Source organism: Theropithecus gelada, chromosome 15, assembly GCF_003255815.1.
Source record: "Theropithecus gelada isolate Dixy chromosome 15, Tgel_1.0, whole genome shotgun sequence".
NCBI classification, from domain to species: domain Eukaryota; kingdom Metazoa; phylum Chordata; class Mammalia; order Primates; family Cercopithecidae; genus Theropithecus; species Theropithecus gelada.
Genome location: NC_037683.1, coordinates 44700568 through 44721300, shown reverse-complemented (window position 1 = coordinate 44721300; position 20733 = coordinate 44700568). Strand labels below are relative to the sequence as shown.

The 20733-nt window shown below is 48.9% G+C and overlaps 1 protein-coding gene across 2 annotated transcripts in view; it reads right to left on the bottom strand.

Annotated features, from left to right (window-relative positions):
• Positions 1-20733, bottom strand: part of FBXO10 (F-box protein 10) — an 82270-nt gene that overhangs the window by 3812 nt on the left and 57725 nt on the right. For both annotated transcript variants that reach the window (XM_025359704.1, XM_025359705.1), the window contains exons 4-10: positions 17768-17917; positions 14654-14790; positions 10650-10720; positions 8247-8399; positions 6996-7265; positions 3345-3658; positions 992-1173 (exon numbers count right to left, since the gene is read on the bottom strand). In XM_025359704.1, the coding sequence (XP_025215489.1) occupies positions 992-1173; positions 3345-3658; positions 6996-7265; positions 8247-8399; positions 10650-10720; positions 14654-14790; positions 17768-17917 (1277 nt within the window). The remainder of the gene's footprint in view (positions 1-991; positions 1174-3344; positions 3659-6995; positions 7266-8246; positions 8400-10649; positions 10721-14653; positions 14791-17767; positions 17918-20733) is intronic.

The window sequence follows — 20733 nt, the reverse complement described above, 5'->3', positions numbered from 1 at the left end:
AGTGTGTGTGTAATACAAAAAGTATGGAGATCATTACTACAGAACATGAAGATCCATGAGAGGTTTTTAACCATGGATGCAATGTGACCGGAGCTCTCACTTAGAAAGATTAAGCTGGCGGGATACATGGGACAACTTCCAGAGTGGAGCAGGGGGTAGCCATGGGCAGGGAGACTGGCAGGAGGCTGCTGCGGGGGGATAGGTGACATTGGCAGTGCAGGAGTGATACCAACTACAGCAAATATCAGTGTGATTTTACAACCAGAATGGGAAAGCAAAAGCACGGACCAATCAGAACACAGCCCGTGCAGAGGCAGCTGGAACAGCTGTGCACTGCAGTAATATAGGCGGTACAGGTTAGGGTAAGCGGTGCTGAGACCTGAAGTAGGGTGGCAGCAGTTGGGGAAGAGGAGGTGCCGGAAAAGGGAACATTTTAGAAGCAGAATCAACAAGACCTGGTGAGTGACTGGACATCTTCAGATTAGGGAGAAAAAGGGAGCAGAAGTTTTGTTGTGAGAACACTGGATGGTGATGTCGCTGAAATGGGGAACGTGAAAGGACAGAGAGGTCTGGGGAAGATGGGTGGCAGCAATTGTGATACACTGAGGCAGAGTGACTAAAGGACAGCAGCAGCAGCAACTAACATTTTTACAACCCCTCAGAGATTCAGACAGGTCGCGTGATCTTATTAAATGGATTTTACTAAGGTTCAGAGATGTGAAGTAAGTTGCCCAAGGTCACACAGGCAGTAACCTGCAGAGCTGAGATTTGAAACCATGTACCCCTGACTCTTAAAAAGCTTGTTCCCTCCCGGCGAATCCTCAGCCCCGGCCTGACACAGAGCCAGGCACAGGCCTTTTTCTGACTGGAGTCGACAGCTGGCAGTGTTGCAGGGAGCCCGGGCAACCATAATCCCCGGGTGTGGGCCTGGCTTCTTTGGGGAGCTTACTGTGGCTCTAGAGGACTGGTTCAGGCAACCCCAGGCACTCACTTTTTCTTGAAGACCAGGAACTTGTTGTTTTGCATGACACATTCTCGGTTGTTTGAGATCTGCTGAAAGATGGTCTTATTTGTTTTGCCCTGGAAGATGATGTTTTCCTGCACCAGGGCCTTGGCACGGCCCCGCACTGCAATGCCATAGGCCCGGAATGAGTGGATCCGGTTCTTTATTACCTGGGAGAGGCAGCCAAAGATTGTCACACCTCAGGGACTCATAGACTGAGCAGGCAAGTGAATGATCAGTTCTAAAACCGAGGGGCAGGAACATGCTAGGCAGGTCAATGAAGAGCCTATGAGCTCAAAGAAGGGCACCAAGAACAGTCTGGGGGAGCCAGGGAAGGCTTCCTGGAAGAGGTGATAGTTAAGTTGTAGGCATTTATGAGACGCAGAACAGGGAGAGCTGTTGCAGAAGGAGAAACAATATGCAAAGGCCTGCAGAGACAGGACGTAGTGTCAGAAGTCAGGGCCACTGACAACCCAGCTGAGACAAAAGTGTGTCCCTCTCTCCCTTCCTCTGCTCCCGCGGTGCTCAGAGGCAAAGCCCTAGAATTCTTCACTCCCTGCCTAAAGTCACTAACCTATGAAGCTGCAGAACTGTAAAAAGGCTTTAGGCAACCCAGCAATCCCACTACTGGATGTCTACCTAAAGGAAAAAAAAAGTCATTATATGAAAAAGTCATATGCACATGCACGTTGATAGCAGGACAATTTACAATTGCAAAAATATGCATTCAACCTAACTGCCCATCAGCCAAAGAGTGGATAAAGAAATGTGATACAGGCTGGGTACAGCAGCTCGTGCCTGTAATCCCAGCACTTTGGGAGGCCAAGGCAGGTGGATCACCTGAGGTCAGGAGTTTGAGACCAGCTTGACCAACGTGGTGAAACCCTGTCTCTACTAAAAATACAAAATTAGCTGGGCATGGCGGCACATGACTGTAATCCCAGCTACTTGAGAGGCTGAGGCAGGAGAATGGCTTGAACCCAGGAGGTGGAGGTTGCAGTGAGCCAAGATCATGCCATTGCACTCCAGCCTGGGCAAGAAGAGTGAAACTCCATCTCCAAAAAAAAAAAAAAGAAATGTGGTATATATATGTATATATATACACACACACACACCACAGAATACTACTCAGCCATAAAACAGAATGAAATAACGACCTTTGCAGCAACTTGGATGGACTTGGAGGCCTTTATTCTAAGAGAAGTAACTCAGGAATGGAAAACCAAATATCCTATGTCCTTACTTGCTTACTACTTATAAGTGGGAGCTACACTATGAGGATGAAAAGGCATAAGAAAGATATAATGGACTTTGGTGACTCGGGGGGAAGGGTGGGAGCAGGGTGAGGGATAAAAGACTATATATGGGGTACAGTGTACACTGCTTGAGTGACAGGGGCACCAAAATCTCAGAATTCATTACTAAAGAACTTACCCATATAACCAAAAACCACCTGTACCCCCAAAACTGTTAAACTAAAAATAAAAATAGAGCCTTTGGGATCATAATTCCACAAGGCAGGGACAAGGTCTGTTTGGCTCCACAGTGAAACAGGGCTCTGCATAGAAAGGTGCTCAGAGCTCAGTCTGGCGGGGAGACAAATAGGTAAAGGAAGAGATACCAAGCACTGTGGAGAGTACTCTGTGAGGACCGAGCATAGTGGAGAGTGCTGTGAGGACCGAGCACGGCGGAGAGTGCTGTCAGGACTGAGCACAGTGGAGAGTGCTGTGAGGACCCAGCACGGCAGAGAGTGCTGTGAGGACCGAGCACGGTGGAGAGTGATATGTGAGGTAGGGGTGGGCAAAAGCACCAGACAAGGGGTACCTCAAACAGCCTCGGGTGGTAGGTGGGGGCTTAGGTACTCTTCCTGAACAGACACAGCTAAGCTGCAGGACTGTAGTGCAAGGGGGGCAGGGGATATGTGGGGTATATAGGGAAGAGTGTGTGCAAAGTCCCCAAGGCAGGATCTCTCTCCTCATTAAGCATCTACTGTACACCAGGCACTGTGCAAGATTCTGTTAAGGAAAGAGAGCTGAAATAGTCTGACCTTGACCTGGAGACCATGAAGATACCTCAGGAGGCTCCCAACGCCATGACAAGGTGACACCCCATCCCTGGCTTCCTGCTGGTGAGCCCTTGTTCATCCTTCAGGACTCGGTTTCTCTGTCCCCTCCTGTGGGAAGTCCCACCCACATTTCCCAGGCTGAGTCCTGGCAGGAGGGATACTGTCCCTTGTAGTGCTGAGTGATTACGGTTCTGTTCTCAGCAGAGGCCACGAGGACTGTCCCAGGGTTGTGCCCTGTGTGGGCACCACATGTCACACACACGCACACATACTCACTTTAGTGTCGGACCTAGGCAGCAGCTGCAGCCCGCTGCCCCGATTGCCAATGATATCGTTTTCAATGACGATGGTGCTGTCGCCCTTGGTGATAATGCCATGGCCTCTGTTGTCATAGATACCATTGCCCCGGAGCTCCACTTTGCACTGGGCCTCAACCTTGACCCCACTTTGCCGGTTGCAGGAGATGCTGTTGTTGGCCACTCGGGTGGGTTGGCTGCTCTGGGCCACAGTAATGCCTCTGTCCCCATTCGCGTGGATCACATTGGTGATGACATGCAGTGCCTCGCTGCTCTGGACATAGAGTCCTGAGGCTATGGGTGGAGGGGTTGGAAAGCACAGGGGGGGGTCCCAGGGTCAGCCCTGACACCAGCAGTCAGGAAAAGCCTTCCCTGAATTGTGCACTCCAGGAGAACAAAGTGGAGAAGAAGAGGTAGCAACACTCAGAACCACCCCTTGAGTTTGCATCTTCCAAGCTGATGAAACAGGAGGAAATCCAGGTGCATCAACAAAACTCTGGTTCTTCTGCATGAAGTCCTTATTCAGTGTAGCCGGGGAAACATGATGTGAGAAGGCTCCTCTGGCCTGAGCTCCCACCATGTGCTTGAATGCCTCCAGCACCACCGCCATCCTACTGCCACTTCCACCTCCCTGACGGGGTGCCCACTCCCCCTCTGGACAGGCAGATCTACTCGTTAGAAGGTTTTGCTTTGCTCTCCTTCCTACACTAAGCTGGAATCTGCCTCCCTACTGTTTGGGGAAATTTTCTTCTTAATGAAAATTCTGTAATTTTGGAGTAGAAAACTTACTAAGCGAAGAAATATGTGTCAAAAATGTGTTAGAAATTTGGGAAAGGGAAACTGATGCTTGGGGTTGTGTGTACTCAGAGACACTAGGTACATTAAGAGAAAAGCCCTGGCCGGGCGCGGTGGCTCACGCCTGTAATCCCAGCACTTTGGGAGGCCGAGGCGGGTGGATCACGAGGTCAGGAGATCGAGACCATCCTGGCTAACATGGTGAAACCCCGTCTCTACTAAAAATACAAAAAAAAACTAGCCGGGCGTGGTGGCGGGCGCCTGTAGTCCCAGCTACTCGGAGGCTGAGGCAGGAGAATGGCGTGAACCTGGGAGGCGGAGCTTGCAGTGAGCCGAGATCGCGCCACTGCACTCCAGCCTGGGTGACACAGCGCGAGACTCCGTCTCAAAAAAAAAAAAAAAAAGAGAAAAGCCCCAAGTCAGCAGGATTAGAGCCCCATGGCTTGCCAGGAAAAGAGAGCAGGGCAGCCAGACCTGGGGACGAGGAGGGGAGGGCTCTGCGGTAGGTCCCTCTGCCCACCACTGCCCCAGCCCCTGTTGGGGCAGTGCTGGGGGAGGTCGTGTGCAGGATGACTGGGGTCCTGCAGCAGTGTGGAGCCACGAGCCTGCAAGCTCAAATCTCTTCGTGGCACCAGCCTTGTTGCTTCTCCTGGCTTGGTTGAGAACAACAAAAATAAGTATTTGTGAATGTAGGTGGCTTTGCCTGTCGTACCGGACAGACAGCATGGCCACATGGAGGAAACTGACCTGGGAGGGGACAGAACTCATTTTCCGAATAATTGGGTTAGGGCTGCTGGTTATCCATCTCCCTGTCTTCTACCACTACCACAGGCAAGTGCTTACCAGGCCCAGGAATCTTGTTTTGTTTTGTTATTTTTGTGACAGGGTCTTGCTTTATTGCCCAGGCAGTAGTGCAGTGGCACCATCATAGCTCACTGCAACTTCAAACTCTGAGTCCTGAGCTCAAGCATCCTCCCACCTCAGCCTCCCTAGTAGCTGGAACTACGGGTATGTACCACCACGCCCAGCTAATTTGAAAAAAAATTTTTTATCTCAGTAGAGATGGGGATCTCTGTGTTGCCTAGGCTGGTCTTGAACTCCTGAACTCAAGTGATCCTCTTGCCTTGGCCTCTCAAAGTGTTAGGGTTACAGGTGTGAGCTCTGCACCTGGCCCAGGAATCTGTTCTTAATAAGCCTTCCTCCATTTCCCGACCCACCCATCCATCCTACCCTCCAACCCCCACCCCACAGTGATTTTGATAATCAGCTAGCTTTGGGAGCCCTGGAGTTAGATGAACTACACAGTAATTTTTTTTAAATTCAAGAAATATCAAACATCTTCTAACATCTTTTTTTTTTTTTTTCTTTAAAGACAGGATCTCACTCCTGTTGCCAGGCTAGAGTGCAGTGGTGCAGTCATACCTCACTGCAGCCTTGAGCTCCTGGGCTCAAGTGATCCTCCTGCCTCCTGAGTAGCTGGGACCACAGGCACATGCCACCAGATCCAGCTAATTTTTCTATTTCTTCTTCTTTTTTTTTTTTTTTTTTTTTTTTAAGAAACCAGGTCTTGTTATGTTGCCCAGGCGGGTCTTCAACACCTGGCCTCAAGCAATCCCCTCGTCTTGGCCTCCCAAAGTCCTGGGATTACAGGCGTGATCCCTGGCACCTGGCCTCCATTTTTCATCAGGTTTAGGATAACATAGATTTAAAACATTTTTATTTTCTGCCTAGGAAAGAAAACTCATTGCCAATTCAACCATGATATGCATCTCAGGAGAGGTGTTAAATTGTGAGAAATGTATCCTAGCATTGATTAAAAGTGTATGTGCCAGAGGTGGGATTTGGTACTGCAGGGACAGGGGCACTGAGCTGGGTGGACTTCAGTTCTTTGTCTCAAGTTCATGGCCTATCAGTGTTGATGGAACAGCCACAGAAATAAATACAGCCATAAGGCCCCATAACAAATGCCACTGGGGCTGGGGAGGGCCTGGTTCAAAGGAGGAAGGAATGAAGGGATACATTCACAGCAGGTTTTGAAGTTCACGTTAGTTTGGGACATGCGGATGGGAGAAACGGCATGAGTGAGCTCAGCAGGTTAGGAGGCAGGAAAGAATGGATTCAAGTTTAGTGAATAAATGCAGAGGGATTGGGGATCAGGCTGGAAGTGGCTGATGAGGCCTGAGGGCAAGTTGGGATCAGTCTGCAGAAGGCCCTGCCTGGCGGCTGCACCGTCTAAAAATTAAGGAGTGCCTCTGCTCAGCCACCCCACTGTCTGTGAAGTGAGGAGCGCCTCTGCCTGGCCCCCACACTGTCTGGGAAGTGAGGAGCACCTCTCCCTGGCCCCCACACTGTCTGGGAAGTGAGGAGCGCCTCTGCCTGGCCCCCACACTGTCTGGGAAGTGAGGAGCGCCTCTGCCTGGCCCCCACACTGTCTGGGAAGTGAGGAGCGTCTATGCCTGGCCCCCGCACTGTCTGTGAAGTGAGGAGCGCCTCTCCCTGGCCCCCGCACTGTCTGTGAAGTGAGGAGCGCCTCTGCCTGGCCCCCGCACTGTCTGGGAAGTGAGGAGCGCCTCTGCCTGGCCCCCACACTGTCTGGGAAGTGAGGAGCGCCTCTGCCTGGCCGCTGTGCAACCCTCCAAGTGTGAAGTGGCGACCTTGTGTGTGATCTTTCTGCCCCCCCCAAGTTTGCATTTTTGACATTAAAGTTTACTTTTAAATTAACATTAAATTAAAAGTTTTAAATTAAAATTAAATTAAGAGTTTTAAATTGGAAGAAAAAAAAAACAGTGGGGAGCCATGAAAGGTTCCTGAGCAAGGGCTGAGGGGGTACACTCACCTCCATTGTGATTAATACTGTTAGACTCAACAAGAGCTATGGTGATGGGCCGGCGCAGTGGGTCGTCCTCCTTCTCCAGCTCTGTCTCCCAGAGGATGGCGTCCCCATCCTCGCTGAAGTTCTCTTGAGCCCTATGGCCTCGAGGTAACTCGCTGGAGCCATCCTTCTGGCTAAACACTGCCACTCCATACAGGCCATTGTAGCTGATGTGGTTGCTGGTGACGTGGGGGAGGCTGGACGACATCATCCACACACCACAGCCCTTGTTAGCTGGAACAGTGAGAGGAGCTGGTCACCGACACTGAACTCAGGTGAAGTGGCACCTGAGTCTCCCTGAGAGGGGAAGCAAAAGCCACTGGCCTGGGAGAGAGTCCCTGACTTGCTAATGACCTCGGACAAGCCACTTGATGGCTCTAGCTGCAGACTTCACCTTCACACAAGAGAGGTCGTCAGGATCAGGTGAACCTCACAAGCTTGGCTCGTTCCACACAGTGTGAAAGTGCTCTGAGGACTGTCAGGGCCACATGTCCACATCAGAAGCACATGAACCCACAGTGACAGTGCCAAGGGGGCACCAATCCTTCCCTGCATAGGAGGCAGCCTCAGTTGGAATCCCAGCCCTACCACTTGCCAGCTGTGAGACCCTGAGCAAGTTACCAAACCTTTCTCTGTCCCTCAGTTTTCTCATCTTTCAAATGGGGTTAACAACTGTGCCTCCTTCAGAAGGCAATCATGAGGATTAAATGTGATTGTGCGTAGAAAGGGCCGAGCAGAGAGGTGGGCCTGAGTCACCTTTATTATCATTACTGTATTATTAGAGCTACAGTCCAGACAGATGAAGGCTCTGCCCAAAGTCACTGAGTGAGAATAGTTTTCTTCCTGTGATTATCTTGTTTTCCCATTATATTTTCAGTTCTCTGGATCAAAAGAAAGGATGAGAGGAGTTAGATGCACATGAGCCAGGGCTGAAATGGTCCTGTTCTTAAGACATGACACAACTCCTGTCTTTTGCTATTTTAAAAGGGGATAAAGCCTTCTGCTTTGCTAACCCCCGGGGTCAATCTGGACTACAACGTGATTTATAAGAGGCTCTTTGTTCTGAGAGGGCCTGGGTGACTGTGGCCTGAGAATGCCTGTTCAGATGAGGTCTTTGAGGCACGGGGAAAGGCAGTGACCTTCTCAGGACCCACAAGCTGGAGATGGAAACTGGGTTTCCTGCCTCCCTGGCCTGGTTGGGAACAAGCTCCTCACCGTAGATGGTATTTCCTTCTATGAGGCCTTTGCCTTCGTCTCCCACAACCACGCCATCTGAATAGCCAAAGCAGATGAGGTTACTCCTCAGAACCGGGATCCCTCCACGGCGGATGTCCACACCTCCCCACTGATTCTCACGGATGACATTTTCTATGGAGAGAAGCAGAAAAGAAGGTCAGTACCCAAGGGCCAGCTCCGGTGCTGGCAAATAGGACTTGAACAGTTTCGATCAAGGCCACTCCAGACGAGGAGGCCCTGGCCTTACCCTGCCAGCAATTAGCACTGTAAATCTTGTCTGCTGTCTGACGTTTCAGGGACTTATCTGCTGCCCACCAAGGGCAAGGCTTGTGTCTATCTTGTGCACTCCTATCTCCCCGGCACCTACTTTACCCAATGGCCTTGAGGACTGATGATTAAAAATGAACTAGTTTTGGCCGGGCACGGTGGCTCATGCCTGTAATCCCAGCACTTTGGGAGGCCAAGGCGGGTAGATCATTTGAGCCCAGGAGTTCCAGACAATCCTGGGCAAAATGGTGAAACCCTGTCTCTACAAAAAAATTAGCCAGGTGTGGTGGTGTGCACCTGTAGTCCCAGCTTCTTGGGAGGCTGGGGTGGGAGGATCACTTGAACCCTGGAGGTCAGGGCTGCAGTGAGCTATGATCGCACCACTGCACTACAGCCTGGATGACAGACTGAGACCCTGCCTCAAAAAAAAGAATAAACTAGCTTTGGTGAGTGACACTGGTATCCAAAAAACCAACCAACCAAACAAAAAGGAAACGAAACAAAGAATAGGCTGGACATCTGTAACCCCAGCACTTTGGGAGGCTGAGGTGGGCGGATCACCTGAGGTCAGAAGTTCGAGACCAACCTGACCAACATGGAGAAACCCTGTCTCTACTAAAAATACAAAATTGGGCGTGGTGGCGCATGCCTGTAATCCTAGCTACTCGGGAGGCTGAGGCAGAAGAATCACTTGAACCCGGGAGGTAGAGAGGTTGCAGTGAGCCAAGACTGCGCCACTGCACTCCAGCCTGGGCAGCAAGAGTAAATGGAACTCTGTCTCAAAAAAAAAAAAAAAAAGAATAAACTGGCTTTAGAGCCCTCAGAGGCAGAATGTGGCCATCTACCCACAAGCCTGTGAGAAGGCGCTAGCCTCACCTGTCCTTCTCAGCCTCAGCTCTGACCACACCCATCCCCTCCTCCTCCTGGGAGGCACCATCTCTCAGGGGTAGGTGAAAGAGTCATGGGTCAGAAGGGTAGTCCATGACACTGCTGCTCCAACACTGGCAGGGAAGACGCAGCCTCTTGGGACTGAGGTGCAATGGCTCAGGAGCCTGTGTGACTGGCCTCTTCCTATCTCCATGACCCCACTGCAGGCCCCTTGCGCACCACACTCCAGTCCCACAAGTGATGTCCACTCGGCCATGCTAAGTCTGTTCTCACAGGCGGCCCTACACGGAAGGTTCTTTCCCAGCTCCTCCAGCCACTCCCACTCAGGATCTGGCTTCCTTGTCACCTTCTCAGAGGGCTGCCCTGACCACACAATCCCAAATGCCCACCCAGTCCCTCTATTGCCTTAATTATCCATAGAGCACTTGTCACCCTCAGATAGGATGTTTTCTGCTCATATATGTAGGCTTTGATTTATTTATTCGCTTCCTCTCCTAAAATGTCAGTGGCTGAGAGCCTTGTTCACTGCTGCACCTGTAGCTTCTGGAATACGGCCTGTATGCAACACGTGCTCAATCTATGTCTGGTAAGTGCAGTCAATGGGATTCCCTGGACTAGCATTTGTGGAATCCCTTTCATACCCCAGGCCTAGCTCTGCTCTGTGCTGAGGCTACACTGATGTACCAGACAGACTTGACCCTCGCCTTGTGGAATTCACTGCTTTATAACAGAGGAGACGGACACCACAAACCACTAAGAAATTAAGTCAAAGGCCCTAGAGAGGAGGCATCCTGGGTATAGCGAGTGTATCTGTGTACGATGGGGAAGTCAGGGAAGGTTTCCCTGAGGAAGTGACAATTAAGCTAAGTCCCAAAGTATAAGCAAGGGTTAGCCAGGTGGAGGTTTCCAGAGCAGGCAGAGGTCCAAACAAAGACCGAGGAGGGATTCGGATAGGTGGCTGGGCATTGGTGCTTCTGAAACATCTGTGAGGCACCTGGTGATGGCCTGTCGACTCTGGGCCTGAAAGGAGCAGACACCCACTCTGTGCTAGGCCCTCCTGTAAGAAGCACGGCCACCATGCAGCTGGCGTCCCTGAGCTCCAGCCCACAGTCAGAGAAAGAGGCCGTCGTCTGTGGGGGTAAAGGAACAGTGTGAGGTCCTGAAGCTGGGAGGTGATGCCAGGGGACCTTGTCCTGGCTGCCAGGTGCCAGGCAGTTCCATCCATACCTGTGATGAGGCCTTTGCCGTTCTCATTCACTGCTATGCCGGCAGCACGGCCCTTGAAGATGTGGTTCCCGCTAAAGTGGAAGGAGAACAAAACAAAGAGGTGAGCCCAGGGCATCAATGTCATGCTTCCAGGAGACTGCCTTCTTTCGTGGAAACCCTGTCTCTACAAAAAATCCAAAAAACTAGCCAGGTGTGGTGGTGTGCACCTGTAGCCCCAGCTTCTTGGGAGGTTGGGGTGGAGGATCACTTCAGCCTCCCTATGGCTCAAGTCCACAGCGGCATAAAAGCATTTCCCAAAGTCCCTTTATAATCCAAGCATATAAAATGTTTAGTTGTCACTGGGACAGCTTGACCAAAAACTAAACCCCCAACTATGCTATACACGCACAATGATATCCAGTTCACTGTAGCCTCACCTGACTGTCATCTACATATATACCCATGCATATATATATATATATATATATATATATATATACACACACACATATTTTTTGTTTTGTTTTGTTTTTGAGGTCTTGCTCTATTACCCACGCTGGAGTGCAGTGGCAATCTCAGCTCACTGCAACCTCCACCTCCTGGGTTCAAGCGATGTTCGTGCCTCAGCCTGGATTACACGTGTGCAACACTACATCCAGCTAATTTTTTGTATGTTTTGTAGAGATGGGGTTTTGTTATGTTGCCCAGGCTGGTCTCGAACTCCTGGCCTCAAGTGATCCGTCCGCCTCAGCCTCTTAAAGTTCTGTGATTATAGGCATGAGCCTCCACGCCTGGCCTTATATGTATTTTATCCAACCCTCAAATGTTTGAGCCAGAAAATGTTTACAATTTTTTTTTTAAGACATGGGTTCTCGCTATGTTGCTCAGGCTAGCCTCAACCTCTTGCACTCAAGTGATCCTCCCACCTCAGCCTCCCAAGTAGCTGGGACTACCGGCGTGAGTAACTGAGCCCTGGCGTATTTTTACTATAAATCTCACCTCCAGAAAGGATCCGTGGCCACTTGGAGAAACATGTATGTGTGTACATGGGGCAGGCAGAATAAAGATACAGGAGGGATGAGAAAACATTTAGAAGAAGCAGACAGATCAGCATACTAAGAGCCCGGGATGGGATATTAACTGCAGATGAGCACAATTTGAGTCCTGTGCTTCTCTGCATCCAAGGAAAAAAGAGAAACATAATAGGTTATGTAACTTTCTGTTGCAAAAATATATGCTATGGTTTGTCTCATCCAGGCCATTTCAGGGATCTTAAACTTCATTCTGTATCCTGCTCCAGACTCTTATCTCTCATTGCAAAGAAACAAAGGAAAAAAGCACAACTTATTCTCTCAAGATGACTATGTTTTATAAACCCAACACTGATCTGATTATGATGTTCCTCACCCAAAACTCTTTAATGGTTCCCCAGCATCTCCAAGGTAAAGCCCAGACTTTTCAGGTTGGTGTATTAGTTTCCTATTGTTACTATAACAAATTACCACAAATTTGGTGGCTTAAAACAATACAAATTTCTGTCTTTCAGTTCAGGAGGTCAGAAGTTGAAAAGGGGTTTCTCAGGGCTAAAATCAAAGTGTCAGCAGACCTGTGTTCTATCTGGAGGCTCCAGGGAGAATCCATTCCTCATCCCTTCCAGCTCCTAGAGGCCGCCTGCACTTCTTGGGCTGTGGCCTCATCACTCTGACCTCTGCTTCTGTCCTCACATCTCCTGCTCTCTTATTTATTTTACTTTATTTTATTTTATTTTATTTTTTTGAGATGGAGTCTTGCTCTTGTCACCCAGGCTGGAGTGCAGTGGCACGATCTCAGCTCACTGCAACCTCCACCTCCCGGGTTCAAACGATTCTCCTGCCTCAGCCTTCCGAGTAGCTGGGATTACAGGCACCTGCCACCACGCCTGGCTAATTTTTGTATTTTTAGTAGAGATGGGGTTTCACCGTGTTGGCCAGGCTGGTCTCAAACTCCTGACCTCAAGTGATCCGCCCGCCTTGGCCTCCCAAAGTGCTGGGATTATAGGCGTGAGCCACCGCGCCCCGCCCCTGCTCTCTTAACCTGATTCCCCTGCTTCCTTCTCATAAGGGCCTGTGGTTACACTGGGCCCACCTGTATCATCCAAAATAACCTCCCTTCATCTTTCTCCAAGGTCCTTCACTCAATCAAATCTGCAAAGTTCCTTCTGCCTTGTAAGGCAATATATGCACAGGGCTCAGGGACTAAGACATGGACATCCTTGGGGCCATTATTCTGCCTGTCACGCTTGGCATTCAAGGTCCTCTGCCATCCAGCAGCAGCCTGCCTTTGCACTATCCCTCTGGCATCTCGTGCCCGGACACACCACATTTCTCACCATTTTCTCAGACATACCCTGAATTTCACTGCCTCTGGCCCAGAATGCCTTTCCCCTGGCCATAAAATCCTATCTATCTTTGAAGCACAACTCAAATGTCAGCTCCCTGACATGCTCAGCTGAGATCACGGCTGAGCTCTTCAGGCAGTCTGCACGAACGCCTAGTAAAGTGCTCATTTTGGTGAGTCTTCTATCATGGCTGTGTGAGTGTGTGTCCGTCTCCAGCATGAGACTGTCAACTCCATGGGGCAGGGACTGTTCTTGTACATGTTGTGTATCACTGCCCCCTTATACAGGGTGGCTGGAATGTGTGTTCAGTGAACAGCACACATACATACAAATACTCTTCTGTTCAGGCAATAATGCAGAAGAAGGGAAAGAGCTCTATGACCACTAATTGTTTTTAGTAAGCTGTCTGTAACAGTGAAAAACAGGATTATATTCCATAATTTTTGAACCAGCAATTAGGTCTGGTTCAAAAATTATGGCATATCCAAATACTGGAATATGGTGAAACTTTCCAAGGTGATGAATATAAAGGCCATGCATGCAACAACATGGAAACAAACTACCTATGGAATAATGCAGGGGGGAAAGTGCTCTGAATATACTTGCTGCCCATTAATGCCAGCTATTCTCCTAAAGCACAGACATAACTGTGTGAGCCTTCTGCTCAGAGCCTTTAATGAGTCCCTGCTGTGTAGACAGAACAGGCTCCCCAGCCCCAGCCTGGTCTACGTAAGGCCTTCCTCATCTGGCCCAAGCCTTTCTTTCCATCATTCCTTTGCACTCTGCTGTGTAGCACAGATGGTCTGCCACAAGGACATCAAGGGTCATGCTGCGGTGACCACAGGGCCCAAGATATTCTGGGACCATCCCAATTTAAAATATTCTATAGCACTGTCACACCATGTCAGATTTTTTCTCAAGCCACCATGAACAGTTTGCTAACCCCTGAATCTGCTGTGCCCTGCTGCCTTTGCTCATGCTGTTCCCGTTACTAGGAACATCCACCGACCCCTCCCTGCCCCCATCTGCATGAGTCAAGTCTTACCCATATTCCAAAGTCTGACTCTGATGCTACCTCCTAAATAAGGCCTTCCCATATCCTCCTAGTCAGAATGAGTCTCTCCTTCTGGTACCACTCTGACAGCATTTATCACAGTCTGCCCCATACTAGAGCTGCGACGGCAGACAGGGTCCCAGGACTGCCACTGCCACCTCCCACCTATCACTTATATCAGTCCCTGACCATACATGCTTTCGTGCTGAGGCCAGGGCCAGCACCCGGATGTTGACACAGCTCCTCCAGTCACCACTAGCAACTAACTGAAATTGTTAGGTGAGCTGAAATCTATGTTCCATCCCTGCCTTGGGGTACTTCTGTGCCCATTTCTCCAGGCTAGAGTAAGCTCCCAGGGAGCAGACTCTGCCCATGTTGAAAGTGCTCAGTAGTGACTGCCAAATAGAACGCCTACACAGAGTTAACTGGAAGGGCACATAAACACAAAAGCAGCCGTGTTACTGGCGTGGGATGATGAGTGAAGTCTCTTCTGTGCTTGCATCTGTACAGTTGTTTCTGTACAGAGTGTTTTCAAATGGAGGAGAGACAGGGAGGAGGTTAACAAAGACGAAGGAGGGAAACAGCAGCACACACCTCACGACGGGGTTTCCGTGGTACAGGATGTAAATGCCAGCCTCCTTATTGGAAAAGATTTGATTGTTCCGGATGATGCCTTTCCCATTGCCAAGGACGACAATGCCAGAGCGAAGGCCATGGTGGATCTGGTTACACTGCAAGTGAAAATGAGACACCACAGAAGCCAGATCAGACATGCCGGTGAGAAGCAGAGTGCCCAATTGCCGCCCACATCTCCGCGGCGGGATGAACACAGTGGAAAAAAATGACGTCACTGTAAGATCCCTAGCCCGTGACAAAGGGAACGGGTCGTGCTGCCACCATGCCCTTCCTGCACCAGTACGCACATCAAAACCTGTAAGGGAGACTATGAAGATTGGAGTCTTCGCTGCCCAGCCTCTTAGGAGGGCTCTTGGTCTTCACCTGCAAGGCAGGCTACCGAAAGTTTCAGAGCCTCTAATGAGTTCCCCAAACACACAATCATTTGGCCAGGCCATAACTTCCAGGGTCCAGGGAGGCCATCTCTTGGGGAAGGGCAGCACCCCAGGGCAACCAAATGTTGGCCAAGTGCAGTCCTAAAGGGGCCACATCCACAGAGGGGTCAGAGTCATTTGACTTCTAGTCCTTTCTCATTTAGGAAGGGACAGGAGGTGCAGACACTGGGGTGCCAAGCTGTCCCATGGGGCATAAGGTCTTAGAAGGTGTATGAGCTACAGGATGCCAACAGATATCTTTCTGGTTTTTTTTTGTTTTTTTTTGGTAGAGACAGGGTTTTTGCTTGTTGCCTAGGCTGGTCTTGAACTCCTGGCCTCCAGTGATCCTCCCATCTTGACCTCCCAAAGTGCTGGGATTACAGGTGTGAGCCACCACACCCAGCAAGATATTAATTTCTGATATCTCTTTGTGTGAATGGGAAAACAGGTACAGGATTATATAGTAAGTACATTTGTGGAAGAGCCAGATCTGAAGCCTAGTTTTTCTCTTTCCCATTCCAGTTAGTTTTTGCACAGTTAGCTTTTGCACAGTGACTTAATATTTTTAGATTAGAATAATAATACTATTGTCTCACTCTAATTGTTAATTTATAGTGGAAGGCCAATTCTATACTTTGCAAATTGGGAAGTTAGCTGTATCTCTTCCAAAACGATTTCACAGAAATAAAGTTCTAATTGGTTTTAAAGTGTTTCTTGTGCAAACTCTCCTTATTCTTACTCTTTCTGGATTTTTCCTGAAGGATTTGGTAGGCTCATCAGGGTAACCACTGCCTAAGGGAAGTCCCGCACAGGGCTGAAGAGCTCCGAAAGGAGTGCACAGTGGTGTTTCCATCCCCATACCCTTTTACACCACCAGGACTAAAATGTACCACTCCCTTCCCCCCTCCACCTGCTGTCCCTCTATCTCAGAAGGGCAAACCCCTCTCATCTCTCTAGCCAGAGGGGCAATAATTTCCTAAGCCAAGGCCATGCATCTACCACTAGCTGCGTGGCAGAAACACAGTGAGGGGAAGGGGCGGGCAGGAGACACTGGCTAGCTGGGTGTATTTTCTTTTTCTTTTTTTGAGACAGGGTCTCGCTCTGTTGCCCAGGCTGGAGTGCAGTGGCACAATCATGGCTCACTACCATGCCATAGTCATGGCAGCCACAACGTGCCAGACTCAGGCGATCCTCCCACCTCCCACCTCTGCCTCCCAAGTATCTGGGACTACAGGTGTGAGTTACCATGCCTGGCTAATTTTAAAAATTTTTTGTAGAGACAGGGTCTTGCTATGTTGCCCAGGCTGGTCTCAAACTCCTGGACTCAAGGGATCTTCCTGCCTTGACCTCCCATAGTGCTGAGATTACAGGCATGAGCCACTGTGCCCAGCCTTCTCTCTGTACCTTTATGGGCAGTCAAGATATAATGGGTTCAGACATCACCCTTGAGTCAGACTGCCTGGATTCAAATCCCAGCTCTGTCACTAGGTGTAGGACTTTGGGCAGGATCCTCTGCTCCTTTGTGCTCTATATCTTTACTACAAAATAGGGATAGTAATAATTCTTCACGGGGTTCTGTAAGCATTAAATGATAAGTAAATATCTACAAAGTGCTTAAAAAAGTATCTGGCATATAATAAGCATTATGCATTAACGGTGGCTATTATTTTTTCAAGCCCATAAAAAGTCTGTTACAGGCCGGGCGCGGTGGCTCAAGCCTGTAATCCCAGCACTTTGGGAGGCCGAGGCAGGCGGATCATGAGGTCAGGAGATCGAGACCATCCTGGCTAACACAGTGAGACCCCGTCTCTACTAAAAATACAAAAAAATTAGCCGGGCGAGGTGGCGGGCGCCTGTAGTCCCAGCTACTCGGGAGGCTGAGGCAGGAGAATGGCCTGAACCCGGGAGGCGGAGCTTGCAGTGAGCCGAGATCGCGCCACTGCACTCCAGCCTGGGCGACAGAGCGAGACTCCATCTCAAAAAAAAAAAACAAAAAACAAAAAAAAAACCAAAAAAATTCTGTTACATTTCCCAACTTCTGGGAAATCTGTCTCTCAGTACACATGTAACAAAATTTCTCCCATACCCCATAAATCTGTGTAAAAACAAAACAAAAAACCCCTAAACCCCAAACTTGCCTCTTAGGAAGAGCCAGAGCAGAAAAGGAGCTGCTCTCATGTCATTGGCCACATACTCTAGGATTTTAAGTGGTTTTCACACTGGTAGAAAATCGAACTCAATATGGCCTCACAATAACCATGAAACAAATAATCTTCAGAACTAAATATCCAAAATGTGCTTTTATACAAATGAATAAACTAACTTGGTGGGGTTCGCTGCTGTTTGTTTTTGGATCCAAGTGTCTTTAGGGCAGACATCATTCTCTTTATCCTTATCAAACTCAAAGCCAACCACAGCATATGAGGGCTGAGGGCCCTGTGAAGTTTTCCTGTCTTTCTGGTCCTCCTCCTTATTAATGGGGAGATGACCAGAAAATGACTTGTCCAAAGTCACTGCTAATACACAAGGACACACAGAGCAGGAGCCACCTGCAAACAGGAAGCATGTAAATACAAGAGGGCCACGTGTATTTAAATATCCTCACAAAAGGTTTCTGAAAACCAAGAGTCACCCTGAATAGGGAACGAACACAAAGTACCAGTATGAGTGGGTTGGACTTTTTCCGGATGTCTACACCAGCCTCTGCATTGTGGTAAATGTTGTTGCCGGCAATCAAGCCACCGCCCTCCAAGCGAAGAAAGATGCCTGACGCTCGGCAGCGGTAAATGTCGTTCCTGAGCATGATGATCTAAGAAGAAAAGAGAAAGCCATTTATTTTCCTGTTACAAATATTTTCTTAAAAACCACTGGAGGAACACCTGAGTCTTTTCCTCACCACCTCATCCATGCCATTTACCCCATAGGCGAGAGAAACGCCTCAATGCTGGCACAGCCATGCTCCCGCTGTTTGCTCCCAGGACACAGCCATCTCCAGGCCCTGCCTGGCTTTGCCCTGCAGGCTCCTTAACAGTCTTCACATTGGTTTGTGTGTTTGTTGTTGTTTTTTTTTTTTAAGACAGGGTCTTGCTTTGTTGCCCAGGCTGGAGTGCAGTGGCACAGTCTTGGCTCACTGCAACCTCCACCTCCCAGGCTCAAGTGATCCTCCCCACCTCAGCCTCCCAAATAGCTGGGACTACAGGCTAATTTTTGAATTTTTGTTTATTTTTATTGTTACTATGGATGTGGGCTGTAGTAATTTTGTTTTTAATTTTTCTATTTTTTGTAGAGATGGAATCTCCCTATGTTGCCCAGACTGGTCTGGAACTCTTGGGCTCAAGCGATCCTCCCACCGTGGCCTCCCAAACTGCTGGCATTACAGGCATGAGCCACCACACCTGGCCCACACTGGTTCTTTAACTAAAACCTGGACCAAAGCATGGCCCTGTGCTCCGTATTCAGAACCTGCAAGCAGCACAGTGGGATGATGGGATAGAAAGGACACTTCGGGGAAGATGGGATTGAGTGGTCTTCAAACTCTACATGCACTAAGGTTGCATGAAGATTTCCCTAGGGGTCAAGGGTGCAGCTACTTTTTTTTTTTTTTTTGAGACGGAGTCTCGCGCTGTGTCACCCAGGCTGGAGTGCAGCGGCGCGATCTCCGCTCACTGCAAGCTCCGCCTCCCAGGTTCACGCCATTCTCCTGCCTCAGCCTCCGAGTAGCTGGGACTACAGGCGCCCGCCACCACGCCCGGCTAGTTTTTTGTATTTTTAGTAGAGACGGGGTTTCACCATGTTAGCCAGGATGGTCTCGATCTCCTGACCTCGTGATCCACCCGCCTCGGCCTCCCAAAGTGCTGGGATTACAGGCTTGAGCCACCGCGCCCGGCCGGGTGCAGCTACTTTTAATGAAAAAAAGTTCCAGGTCCACCACTTCCAATGCACGTCCACTAAAATCCACCTGTCTGAGACGGCATGGACAGTAAGGTACCACACAGGTTCTCCGCTCCCACCTTCCCTTCCACTTTATAAAACAAAGACCTGTTCTTCCACATCCTAAATCTTTCATGGTGCATCACCCTGGGGTGGAAAACTACTGAGACTCCAAACCAAGAGATGATTAGAAATATTGGTATAACAAAGCCTTCTTCAAACAAGGTACCATAACCCAGCAACCTGCTAATAAAGGGATATATTTCCAATGACATTTTCTTTTATTTTTTTTTTGAGACGGAGTCTCGCTCTGTCGCCCAGGCTAGAGTGCAGTGGCCGGATCTCAGCTCACCGCAAGCTCCGCCTCCCGGGTTTACGCCATTCTCCTGCCTCAGCCTCCCAGACATTTTCTTTTTATATTTAATAAGCACAGTTGGCTCCCAATATCTGTGGGTTCCACATCCATGGATTCAACCAACTGTGGATTGAATATACATTATTAAAAATAATAAATAATAAAAATTATTTAAAAACAGGCCAGGTGTGGTAGCTCATGTCTGTAATCTCAGCACTTTGGGAGGGCGAGGTGGGCAGATCACTTGAGGTCAGGAGTTTGAGACCAGCCTGGCCAACATGGTGAAACCTCGTTTCTACTAAAAATACAAAAATTAGCCAGGCGTGGTGGCAGATGCCTGTAGTCCCAGCTACTCAGGAGGCTAAGGCAGGAGAATCGCTTCAATCAAGGAGGCAGAGGTTGCAGTGAGCTGAGATTGCGCGGCTGTATTCCAGTCTGGGCAACAGAGTGAGACCCTTCTCAAAAATAAAATAAAACTGAATTAAAAAAAAAAAAAAAAAAAAAAAAAACAGTATAGGCCGGATGCGGTGGCTCATGCCTGTAATCCCAGCACTTTGGGAGGCTGAGGTGGGCGGATCACCTGAGGTCAGTTGTTTGACACCAGCCTGGCCAACATGGTGAAACACCATCTCTGCTAAAAATACAAAAAATTAGCTGGGCATGGTGGCTCATGCCTGTAGTTCCAGCTACTTGGGAGGCTGGGGCAGGAGAATCGCTTGAACCCGGGAGGCGGAGGCTGCAGTGAGCTGAGATCGCACCACTGCACTCTACACAGTGGAGACTCCGTCTCAATTAAACAAAACAAAACAACAAAAAAAACCCAACCTACCAACAAACAAAAAAAAAAACCCAGTAGAAGATCTATTTACATAGCATTTGCATCGTATTGGGTATTATAAATAATCTAGAGATGACTGAAGTGTGGGAGGATGTGTGCAGGTTATGTGCAAATACTACACCATTTTATATAAGGGATTTGAGCAGCTGTGGATTTTAGTATCCTGGAACCAAGCCCCTACGGATACCAAAGCATGATAATATATAAAAAATCTGGAATACATCTATCTATGTTGTCTTAAACAATTATAGATTAATAATAAAATACATTATTATAAATTGTGTGCTACTAATAATATGTTGCATTAAGATAAAATTCTGCAAAGACTAAAGTAGAACAAGAGTATAAATTGTAAGGTTTCAGCTTCTGCTTAGGATGGAGAAAGTAGAAAGAAGATGATATACACAAACATAGCTTTTTTGGAACCCATCAGAGCTGAGGCTGCTGGACAACTAGCTAGCCTGAATGCTGCAAAAAGACAGGCGCCTCCAAGGAGACGAGG